The following is a 12,187-nucleotide window of genomic DNA, read 5'->3' as shown; positions in this document are numbered from 1 at the left end:
CTGCAATATAAATTAAGCTCTGGTTGTGGTCTTATTATGATCCAGGGATTTTGGTGAATGTTTTAGTGAAGCGTGCCATCTAGTGGGAAACTCTGAACTAGCAACATCAAGTCTAACCCATTTTTCATCTGAAAAAAACCCCACGCAGCTAGAAGTTCTCTGTTCCCAGGGCTTCTGTTCTCAAACAGCTATTCTTTCCTTCATCCGTACGTGCAATATCAAAAGCCATTTGCAACAGAGAATTGCATGATAGTTTGTCTTTCAAAGAAAAGTTAGCATGTCTAGCTCTTCGGGCTGTTTGCAGTGTTTCGTGCAAAAATCGTTAAGATAATTTACTGCAATTCTATCAGGTAAGTCTGTATTATCCCCTTGGTGTATAAATGGATGGGGACGGGGCTGAGACGGAATGACTCCCCTAAGGGATTCTGGGATCTGAGCTGGGGTCTGAACTGCCCATGTCCTGATTTATTGCTCGGTGTGGTGGACCAGCTGGCAAACTCAAGCCCAGTCTAGGGGTTCTCCTGCCCTGGATCTCCGGACATTCTGCAAGGTCATTGGAGGGCTGCCTCTCTGGAATGCGTCTCACGTTCAGATGGGGGGATAAGGAAGATAGCGGAGCTTAAGGTAACAGGAAGAAATCCACTGTTGCTGAGTTGAGAGGGGTGAGGGTCATACTGGTTTTAACAGGAACGCTTGATTTGCTCTTTACTGTTCCCACTTGGCAGGAGAGGGGAGCAGCACTCTCCAAAAATATCCCTTCTGCACCTTGGTTGAAGGTCCGAGCTCCCTACCTCCCTGTGCCTGGGCGGGGGTGGTGAAAGGAGAGAATAAAACTCATCATTGCTCCCGGCAGTGCCTTCCCCAGCAACTAGACCTTCATTCCTGAGACGGTACAGACTTTTCCAAGAAGAACACAAGGGCTTGCTTCATACACACGTTTCCACATTTGAGCTTTTAACAAGCCACAAGAATTTTCTTGTTGCCTTAATGTGAAGGTGGCAGACCCCCGTTTGCCCTGCTTGCACACATGAAGTGGGGTGTACCCAGCCATCTAATTAATAAAACAAAATGGGTGAGTGGGGGGGGGAGCCATCCTGCTTTGCCCCTGGCCCCCTCCTCTTCCTCTCCCAGCCCCCTTGCTTTTCTTCCAACCAAGCTCTGAAAGAGACAGGCAGGCAAGTTTCCAGGGCAAGGTTTAGTGCCCTCTGCCTGCATTGGTCATTTTTGAAAAATGAAGTCCTTCAGCTATTTTATGAATGGTGTAGTGGCCCCCATGTTCTTCAGTGAAGTTGATTCACACATTCCTCTGCTGTTCGGGTTGCCTGTGTCCTGCTCTCAAGGGCCATCTCATCAACAAGAGATCTGCCGGACTCTGTCCTCACAGGAAAGCACATAGCCTGGTTTCTTTCGTAATTTAAATGTCTTGACTTCTTAAAGGAGGGGTGCTCTAATTAAATATGCCTCCTGCCCATTGATTATGCTCTTAAGTAGGGAGATGCCATGGGTATGACACGTACGCACGACAGGTCTGCGATTTAGCACGGGCAGAGAGAGCCCCACAAAATAAAAAGTGTGTTTTTGTGTATGGGAGGGGGGTGAAGCTAAACTCAGCTGAGCAGAAGGAGAGAAGTTGAATTCAGTGGAAAATGAAAGCAGGCAAGCTTCAAGGAGTGTTCTTTAAGGTGCAACTTTTGCAATAGAAGATGGACATTGTCCAAAGAGGACTGGAGCCTGCACAGCAAGGGAAGTGAAGAAAGAAGGTAAATACCGGGATGCGAGTCTCTGCAGTGGTGAATATATAAGGATACGGAAGGCAGCGAAGGTGAAGGAAACGAGAATTGGGATTGCTGGTGGGAAGAGGACGCTTTTGGACAAGCCCCCGCATGGAGAACTGAAGCAAGAGGCTGGAAGTGGGGAGCTCGTCAGCTAGCAAAGGGGTCGCTGCAAGAGTCCAGAAGTGACCCAATGAGACAATCAGGCAGGATGGGACATGCTGCATCTTAGGAGGCAGAGACCTATGGTGTCAAATCTTCAGAATGGATTGAGTCGGGGACCGAGGGGAAAGTTTACCCAAAAAAGCTGTTGTGGGTGCGGGACAAATGGCGAAAGTTCTCAAACTGGGGAGACCTTGGCAGGAAAACATGAATACAGAGGAGAAAGTAGACAGTTTTATTATGGCCAAGTGTAAAGGTGTGCCGAGAGTCATGAGGTCAGTGGTCAAAAGGGGTTATCTACGGGTACTAAGTACTGTCTGCTGCCAGATACAGAAGGGGAGATGATGGGAGGATTGTGGGAGGACTGATGCTTCCCCATGTTGAGGAACAGGGCTTTGCCTAGACCTAGCGTTCAAGGATGTCATGATTACAGTGGAGTCCAGTAGCACCTTTAAGACCAGGGCTTTTTTTCAGCTGGAAGGCGGGGGAACGGAGTTCCGGAACCTCTTGAAAATGGTCACATGGTTGGTGGCCCCGCCCCCTGATCTCCAGACAGAGGGGAGTACCATGTGGCCGTTTTCTCCAAGGGCAGCCCACTGAGTTCCACCACCTCTTTTCCCAGAAAAAAAGCCCTGTTTAAGACTAACCAACTGTATTGTAGCATAAGCTTTTGAGAACCACAGCTCTCTTTGTCAGATGCATCTAATGAAAGCTTATGCTACAATAAAGTTGGTTAGTCTTAAAGGTGCTACTGGACTCTTACTATTTTGCAACTGCAGACTAACATGGGGATTTCATAGGCTTTGGGTTAGGAGAGAATCACGTAGGGTTTATCATGAGAAATATTTACCATGACCCCCTACATTTTTACCCAATAAGAGAACCGAGTAAGGACAGTGGGATGTACTCCGCAGTAAGTATACGCTGACTACAGCAGAGTTGAAGGCCATTGCTTTAGTTGCATAAATGTGGTAGATCATGTCCTGATTGTTTGGGGCGGGTGGGTGTCAAGGGCTGTTTTGTTCTACAGAGAGCATGCGTAGGGCACTGTAGCTGGGGCTGGCTTCCCACCAGTCATGTGGTGGGTTGGGAGGACTGCAGAGGCCCCAATCGTTGAGGCTTTGCAGCTGGGCTTCTGGTTTGCTTGTCTAAACTATCGAAGGGGGCTTGCTGTTTAGCTCGAGGCTGTGTTTCTTGCACCTGGCACCATGCAACCATGTCACAGGGAGAGCAATGGGAGCACAGCCATCCTTCCTTGGGTAGGTTCCAAAACAGGTACACGTGGTCATGTTTCTTTTTCCTCAGCTTTCCACCAGTAGTTGATGCTCTTTCTTCAAAGACCTCTCCCACACTCTATTGGCACTAAAGCCTGTTTCACTTCTTCGCACCATCTGGCCACTTAAGCTATTTTATAGCGATGCTGCACCAGCAGAATTTGCCAACTGCAGTCACTTGGGGCAGAAAGGAGTAAGCCAAGTCCCCTCCCACTGGCTAGAAAGACTTGGTGCTGGTCCCTTCCCAAAGCTCCCATCTGAAAACCTTTGAAATGAGAATTGGTATATTCTGCTCCATCCTGACCTCCTTCAATCATTTCAGCTCGGAAAAGCGAGGAGAAAAGATGGGAGCGCTCTGGCACAAAAGCATGGTCCCTCCTCTTGCCAGTGAACGCTGCTTTCTTTCCTCCCCACCCCGTTCTGTCCCTTCTTCCTCTCTTGAAGTCAGAAGCATGGTGGGCTGGTATGTGGGCGAGGTCAGGCTTGGCTCCAGGCCTGCTGGTTGCTGACCTTCATCTGCCACTTAGTGGGGAAGGCTTCACATGAAGCTTGGTTTCAGTGGTGTCAACAAACCCTGGGAGAGAGCTGCCTGCCTAATTGTATTTGGCCTTGGCCTGGCGTCTTAGCATAACTCATGCTGATTATACAGAAAGGGCATTCAGTACCCTCTACTTTAAACCCATTTGGTGCTGCTGTCCCTGAAATACAGCAAATGCGCCATCTCCCCACGGCTATGTTTGTCCCATTTTTTTTAACCCAACCTCTTCTCTGGTGTAGTTTAGAACTAGGGATGTACCCCCCCCCCAAAAGCCCCCTTTTAGTTCCTCAGTGTCACTGCTGCCAGTCTCTTCACTTTACCTGTCTTTGTTGATGGGGAACCCAATTCCTTGTTTGCTTCTGGGCCATAAATTCTACGTGATAAAATTAATGATATAAATTTAATGGGGAAAATGGTGTGAAAATAAAGATGCCTAAGTTAGATATGTTCAGGGGAAAAGGAGACTCAAACTGGGTGTGTGAGCATCATGGGTGAGAAATCCAAAATCATCCTTGGTTCAAACACTAATCCCACTTGGTTTACATGACTCCCCCCTCCTTTCTGATGACAGCAAAAGGTACATGTGCTATTACCTTCTAGTTACCAACTGCTCGCATGAAAGATATTTTAGCCAGTTTGGTGTAGTGGTTAAGAGCGCGGGACTCTAATCTGGAGAGCCGGGTTTGATTCCTCACTCCTCCACTTGAAGCCAGCTGGGGGACCTTGGGTCAGTCACAGCTCTCTCAGTGCTCTCTCAGCCCCACCCACCTCACAGGGTGTTTTGCTGTGGGGATAATAATGACAGTAAATCACTCTGGGTGTTAAGTCATCCTGAAGGGCAGTGTATAAATTGAAATTATTTAAAAGCAAACGTTTGTTCCAACCCCAACAGTGGCTGCTAAAATAGGTCGCTGTGGGATTGCTATCTATACAGTGCCATTACTTGGCATATTTTGGTGCAATCGGAGTGAAGAGCCAGCAGGTCTCGTCCCTTTGCATATGCATTGAACAACAGGGCTCAGCCCTGTAATAAGGTTGGAAAAGTCTGGGCATGTGCAGAGTTCCTGCCTTGCTGTCAAATCTTTGCAACCAGCACCCTTCCCCCCCTCCCTAATACTCCAGAGCTTTGGAGGCGGCAGTTTTCAGATCCAAAGCGGCACCGCCCTGCTTTCAGAAAATAATTATGGGATTCCCTATGGAATGAATACCTCTGGCAGGCCTGGAGTCCCCGTGACAGCCCCCTAGGAAGGACCTTGATGCAGTCTGTTGGCTTGACACCAAATGAGCTCCACACAGGTGACAAAGATAAAACTGGCTGGGGCATCCCACACATCTAAATGCCAGCTGCCCACAGGGTGAGAAGCCAGTATTCTGCGTGAACTCAAGAGATATGCTTTTCTAGCAAATGCTAATCTCTGAACTGTCAGAAGGTCCATAAATCAGCAGTTTCCTATGCAAAAGAAAAAGTTTTTAATGAGAGACTAATGCTGTTTTTTGTGATCCTAGTTTTAAGATTACCTCCAAGTATCATAAACTTCTATTGGTTTACGGGTGTACACGACTGGGTTGCTGGCAACGATAGCGTTGTGATTTAATTTGCAGGAGTTCGTCAATGAGCCCGTGTAGTTTAGGGGTCAGAATGTCCGACTAGGACCTGGGAAAATCCGGTTCAAGTCCCTACTCCGGCCTGGAATGCCTTTGGTGACTTCAGGCCAGTCCCTCTCATCCTGGCCTACTTGGCAGGCTTAGTGTGAGAATATGGTGGTGGAGCATATTCGCCCCAGGCGAAACCTGGGGCTTGGGAAGATTCCTGGAAAGGGTGGAAGTTGGGGAGGATGTGAAGGCCTAGAGGCTGCCCTCTGAAGTTGCTGTTTTCTCCAGGAGAACGGACCTCTGTAGTCTATAGAGATCCATTTTCATTCTGTGAAAACTCTAGGCCCCCACCTTGAAGTTGGTAAGCCTCCAAGATCCTTGGAGGAAAGGCGAGGTAAATAATGTGTTAGATAAACAACTTTGCCATCAGACAGGGCTTCTGCTCCAGGGCACCTGAACGTGATCTCTTCAGGTAATAGCCTTCCCATATTGAGGCAAATTGTTAAATCCTCTCATGTTTAAAGGCAACCTGTAGCTTGTTTTTGTTTGCATTCACTTCCACTAAAGAGCTCCGGATGTTTCTTAAGACAAAAACATTGGCAGTTGAGGTGAGCTTTGCAAGAGCTGAGTTGCTCAGCCAAACCAAATCTTGTAAGACTTCGGCTTGTTGCAAATATGGGGGGCGGGGGGAGGGAGTGCCGTTTGCTTCAGTCCATGCATGAGCATTTTTAAGGTAAGGTTTTCAAAAGGTGAGCTGCTTGATGAAGCCAAAGAATGACTCGCGTAGTTTTACATATAGTTTACCTGCAAGACTGTGATAGATAACTGGCAGATCAACAGTGGTTCTTAATAATCTATGTACTGCCCTTCAGGACAACTTAACACCCACTCAGAGCGTTTTACAAAGTATGTTATCCCCACAACAATCACCCTTTGAAAGAGCTCTGAGAGAGCTGTGACTGACCCAAGGTCACCCAGCTGGCTCCAAGTGGAGGAGTGGGGAATCAAACCCGGCTCTCCAGATCAGAGTCCTGCCGCTCTTCACCAACACACCAAACTGGATGCCTTCTGCAGAAGCTTCACTCAAATGAAGAGGAATTTCTCGGCTCCCAATTATTTTTAGTGAGGCTTGCGCATGAGAAATCCCCACTAGGCGATGCCTCTGTCTCTTTCATCCCAAGTAGGAAGTCCTGATTGTGTGATGGCCTCTTGCTCTCTTACAGGACTTGGAGAACAACTACAAGTGCGCCTGCCCGCAAGGCTTCTATGGCAAGAACTGTGAAGTCAGCGCCATGACCTGTGCCGACGGGCCGTGCTTCAATGGTGGGACCTGTGCAGAGAAGCGCTCAGGCGGCTACACTTGCCGCTGCCCAGTGAGCTACCACGGGTCCAACTGCGAGAGAAAGATCGACCGATGCAGTAACAACCCCTGTTTGAACGGTGAGTCATGCCCCCCCCTCTCCCCCCATCCCTAGGGGATATTTGGTTGATATCTGAGAAAATGGCAGTCAGTGTTCTGGTCTGTGCTATGAATATCATGATGTGGCAATTTAATTTCTAACCTTCCCTCGATGAAAGGCACAGCTAAGGGAACAAAATGGCTTGGATCTTAAGTCTCCCCTCTGACAGTGGCATTTTTCTTCTGGTGCAAGAAGCTTGAATCCAGTTAGTTGGATCCTGTAGATCTGTTCTGCTGATGACAGCACACCCAAAAGATCCAAGCTGGCACTTACTGTGAGTTTTGCAATCACGGTTGTGCTAAATCAGAGATGCCTGGCGCACAGAGTGTGTCAGCACGTAGAAGTATGCAACAAGACAGCTTTGAAGAGGCAGGGCGCTCCGGCTGAATACGTCCTCTGGCCCATCCCTGCCTTCAGGCAATGGATGTGCAACGTTGCATCCCCAGAGGGCAGAGGAAGGACGTAGAGGGATTGAAACTGTAGTCTTCATGGCTGTTGTCAAGCAGGGAGAACCCCTGGTCTCCACCTGGCCCTTCAGTTAAGGTCCAGACTGGGATGGAGCTTCCACTGCTGGCATGTGGGTGGTGGCAGCCTAATTTGGAGACAGACCACAAAATGGGGGCTAGAGAACCCTGAGCCCCTTGGAGGAAGCAGAGGATAAAATTCCCTGAGATGGGCGGGGTGTGCCACGTGCCTGCTGCTTCTGGGGCTGCCTACACCTGTGCCCACAGAGCCTCCTCTTGCACACACTCCTCTTACCACCCATTCAAAATGCCAAGGCCTGAGTGCAACTAATCAGCTGGGGAGGCTTTTTGGAGCAGGGTCCAAAGTCCTGGCCTCAAAGCCCCCGCTCTCCCTAAACGCAGCCTCCGGCCCAGGCTGTAGCCCACAGCCCCCGTTCTGGATTTGTTTTGCAAACTATTTCCCCAGTCCTGCCATTGTCTCATCCAGAGGGACCTTGGAAGCTATCTTTGGACCCTGGAAACATGCATGTTTATAACCAGAGAGAAAAGCAAGTAGATTGCACACCTGCTTCCTCTTTCCAACCCAACTTCCCAAACAATGGTCGTTCCCATGAGCAGCAGCTGAAAAGCACTTGGCTCCAGCGAGGCTTTGCCTCTGGCTGTTTTGCCACCCCCACCCCCACCCACCCCCCGCAACTCAAATTTTCTCTCTTGTGGAAGGGTTGCCTCCCTCCAGGTGGGGCCTGGAGTTCTCCCAGAATTACAACTGATGTCCAGAGACTACATAGATCAGTTCCCCTGGATGGGGTGGCAGTTTTGGAGGGCAGATTTGATGGTGTGCCATAAATTCTAGGTGAAATTCCTCTCAGATCCTCCTCTACATGCACCACCCCCCTCTTCATTGCCTGTGCTGTGCCCTATAGGTAGGGTTGCCAACTCCAGCCTGGGATATTCCTGGAGGGGACCATGCATGGGAATGGTGGAGTTTGGGACAGGGAGGGAGCTCTGTGGTAATCTGATGTCACTCTAGGCTTGTGTTTCTTCCAGGCTCTATGGCATACCATAGAGTCCATCCTCCGAAGCTGCCATTTCTTCCAGGAGAACTGATCTCTATAGTCTGGAGATCAGTTTTAATTCCAAGAGAACTTCTAGCTTTGGCGGTTGGTAATGCTGAGATTTCCCAAATCTCACAAGATTCCTTCCTCTTCACAGTGTTTGCCCAACGTTTTGTCCTTCCTGGCAACAGGCAGTCCACAGTGTCTGAACTGCCACGAAGGAAGAAACTTGTGAGAATTCAGGAACTGGCACGTGCAACTAGAGGTGCTGCTTCTAAAGAGGGCTGGGAGGGGAGAAGGAACACTGTTTCCTCTCTGGATCTGAAGTGTGCAGTGGGGGCAGCACCTGGTGGGGGGTAAGAAGCAGCTGGCTGGCTGGAGATGGCTGCCAGTCTAAATCCAGGGCCTGAGGTGACCACCATATGCCTTTATGTTACAGAGCACAGTATAAAAGCCCTACTAGATTTTCTGGAAAAGAATTTAATACCAAACTGGCAGTGGTAAAATGTAAGGCTTCCAGGAGAAACGCCCTTGTGGTTTCTGGAGTTCCCTTTCTATGGGCTGCAGAGGGGAGGGGTGAGTTCTGGAGTGGAATGTGATTGGAGGGAGAGCAAGTCAGTTGACGGAGGGGAGTTGGAAGTGGACAGTTGGTGGCTGGAGAGGGGAGGGAGAGATGGCTCGGAGGGGAGGGGGAGAGCTAGTGTGACCCCAAGGATCAAAGGATTGGGCCTGCCCTACACAACATCTCATTAGGGCACAAGGGAGATAGAGTAGGGGTTTCTGTTTCTGTTTTATTAGTCCTTCCGTTCACTGTTTATTTACCTGTGTATAGTTAGCAGTTCAGAGTTTTGGAATTGATGACGGAAGAAAGCTCTTCTGTTCCACATAGTCCCCCAACCGCTTGGGCCCACTAGCCGAGGAGGGGGGTTAGGAGGCTGTCCCGCCTAACCAGGACCCCGTACAGGGACAGTGGTGGCAGTGAATACCCGGAGACAGGGAAGGGAGGCGGCCACTCCAGGTGCCTGGCCAGAGGCAGAAAGGGAGTAGGCACAGCGGGGTCTACCAGTGGGAGGAAAGGCCCCATTCTGCCACAAAGGCACATGTCCAGCAAGCCACACACTGTGTGAGTGTGGTTAAGTATGGACAATGGCAGGTGCTCTAGCTACTCTTTGTGAAACTCTTTCCTGAGGGAAAAGGAATCTCTGGCCGTCATCACACGGGCATCTCTTCCGTTAAATTTACAGCATATAGCGTCCTACCTGTTATCGGCACAGTAACGTTTCTTTGGGTCGCCTAACGGCTCTTCGCGCCACCAGCTGTCCACACCGAAGCACTCTGTTCTGTTCTCTCTAACCGCGCAGAAGCAGCTCCTCCCCCCCCTTTTTTTATTATTCTGGCGTTTAATTCCGCTATAACGGAATAACAGCATATAAACATTCCGTTAGAGCAAAACATTACGACCCTTTTGTTTTTCCAACTTTGAAATTATATAAATAGCCCTTTGCCCGCAGAAAACTCCCTGTCTGACGTGATCCCCATCGCTGAAGACTCTGCCATGGCGATTGAGTCATTTTTACTTCAGCAGAAAGTTTGCATTGTGTTATGGCGTTATGGCGTTATAAGGACATAATAAAATTTAAAAAAGGGGAGTCGCAGGAAGAAATGGATTCTGGGATTGAAGGGAGGGCATAGGACGTTGCGAGGCGAAATACATCAATGTGAGGCATTCACACTGAGGCACAAAATAGCGCGACTATCAAGCACAAAGCAGAAGAGAGAAAATCGCTACAGTGTTGGAATAAGGTGGGTGTTTGCCGGGAAATAGCGCCATTTTAGCGCTAAATAAAAGCCCGTGTGACGACGGCCTCTGTAAAGTTGTGTGTGTGTTTAGTGTAAATAAGTTCTTTGGGTTTGGAGTGTTGGTATGTTTTGTTTGCCAGGCTCTGTGACTTCTTAAAACAGTAAGGATTCCAGTAGCGCCTGACAAAGAGAACTGCGGTTCTCAAAAGCTTATGCTTCAATAACATTTGTTCATCTTAAAGGTGCTACTGGACTCTTTACTATTTTGCAACTACAGACTAACATGGCTAACTCCTCTGGATCTGTGATTTTTTAATTATCGCTTGGTCTGAGCCCTAGATAAGACACAGCTTGCTTCCAATTCATGAAAGCTTCCTTGCCCAGACACTCGGAGGCTTTTCTTATTGGCCTCAGTGAGCCAGGCGATAGCTATTGACAAGTTTAAATGAGTGCTCAGAGCCAAGCGGAAGAAAGCCCTCCGTAAGCCGCTCCCCTTTCTCTGCCAGGCGGACACTGTCTGGACCTGGGCCGCAGTGCGATCTGCAAGTGCCGTCCCGGTTTTGCTGGCTCCCGCTGTGAACTGAACATAGATGATTGTGCTGGGAACCCGTGTGCCAACGGAGGCACCTGCGTCGATGGCCCCAACAGTTACACCTGTTCCTGCACCCTGGGCTACGGCGGAAAGGACTGCAGTGCCCGCATGGATGCCTGCGGCTCTAGCCCCTGCCTGAACAGCGGCACTTGCTACACTCACTTCTCGGGCCACGTCTGCGAGTGCCTGGCCGGTTACATGGGCTCAAGCTGCGAGTTCAGAGTCCAGGTTCCCACCCCTGTTAGCAGCCAGCGGGTGGCTGAGGGCCCTTTCCCCACTGCCCTGGCAGTTTCCTTTGCCCTGGGGCTTATGACGTTGGTGCTTGCAGCGTGCGCCGCCGTAGCTGTGCTCCGGCACATGAGGCAGGGCCGCAAGGCTGTGAAAAGCAGTGTCCGTAATGACCTGGCGACCATCAACAACCTTAAGGAGAGGGATGGCTTCCTCATCTCTCCCGGCTGTTTCAAGGTGTCAAACAAAGATGGCCGATTCAACGGAGACCAGTTTAACTGCAAAAGGAAGTTGCTGGATCCGGGCCGTGAGTCCATCTGCAAGAAGAAGCTGGAGAAGTAAGTGGACTTCTGTTCCCTCTGTTATTTAGGGTGTGGGAGGGGGCTCTTCCTCTCTAGTAACTAGAAAGTTGGTATGAAGGGGAGGAGGGACGTCAATAATGGCAAGAGATGGGGTGTCGGAGACAGATCTTGATGAGAAAGGGACTGGTCTTAGTTTTATGTTCTTTGGTTGTTGTGGGTTTTCCGGGCTGTATTGCCATGGTCTTTGTTCACAAATTCAGACCCAATGGTTGTGTTACGTGGCAGTGAATGTGCCCTTATGGGGTGAACTCTTAGTTTTGAACCGATCGCGCTGGTCCAGCAGATACCAGCTATGACCCAGGGAAGTTCAGATGCCGCCTTAATCATGCAAACTTCACAGGAAAAATGGCCTCAAGTGTGACTTTTGCCACAGACCAAGAAGCAGGTCTTGGCCTGAAGCCCGTTCCCTTCCATTTATTTATTTATAATCTGCCTTTCTCACTGAGACTTAAGGTGGATTACACAGTGTAAGTGAAACACAATATAATCAACAGCTAGGACATTCACTGTGCAAAATACAACAATGAACAACAGTTAGGACATTCAGTGAAAGATACAATAGGGAATGGTAGCAGGAAATTTGAAAACAAGCATGCCCATATACTTGTGTTTTTAATCCACAGTCAGTTATCTTAAAACACATTCACTCTTTTAAATATCACCAATGTATGCTTTTTCTCTTGCCTGAAGGAAATTCAGACTAGAAATCTAAAGGGAGGGGGCAAAGAGAACTGGGTGAGGGCTGGGATGTTTGCAGGGCAGACTGTTTTCCAGTTAATAAGGAATCTTGTTGCACCTTTAAAGACTAACACATTTATTGCTGCGTAATCTTCTGTGAGCCAGAGCCCCCTTCAACAGGCTTCTGGCAGAGCAAATTTGTTCATCTT

General features: G+C 49.1%; 1 protein-coding gene across 1 annotated transcript in view; it reads left to right on the top strand.

Annotated features, from left to right (window-relative positions):
• The window catches only part of DLL3 (delta like canonical Notch ligand 3), a 56,001-nt gene that overhangs the window by 16,717 nt on the left and 27,097 nt on the right, over positions 1–12,187 (top strand). The window contains exons 6-7 of the mRNA XM_054998746.1: positions 6,563–6,779; positions 10,625–11,276. Of these exons, the coding sequence (XP_054854721.1) occupies positions 6,563–6,779; positions 10,625–11,276 (869 nt within the window). The remainder of the gene's footprint in view (positions 1–6,562; positions 6,780–10,624; positions 11,277–12,187) is intronic.

This window comes from Eublepharis macularius, chromosome 15 (assembly GCF_028583425.1).
Source record: "Eublepharis macularius isolate TG4126 chromosome 15, MPM_Emac_v1.0, whole genome shotgun sequence".
Classification (NCBI taxonomy): Eukaryota; Metazoa; Chordata; class Lepidosauria; order Squamata; family Eublepharidae; genus Eublepharis; species Eublepharis macularius.
This window is presented reverse-complemented; position numbering and strand designations above follow the sequence as displayed.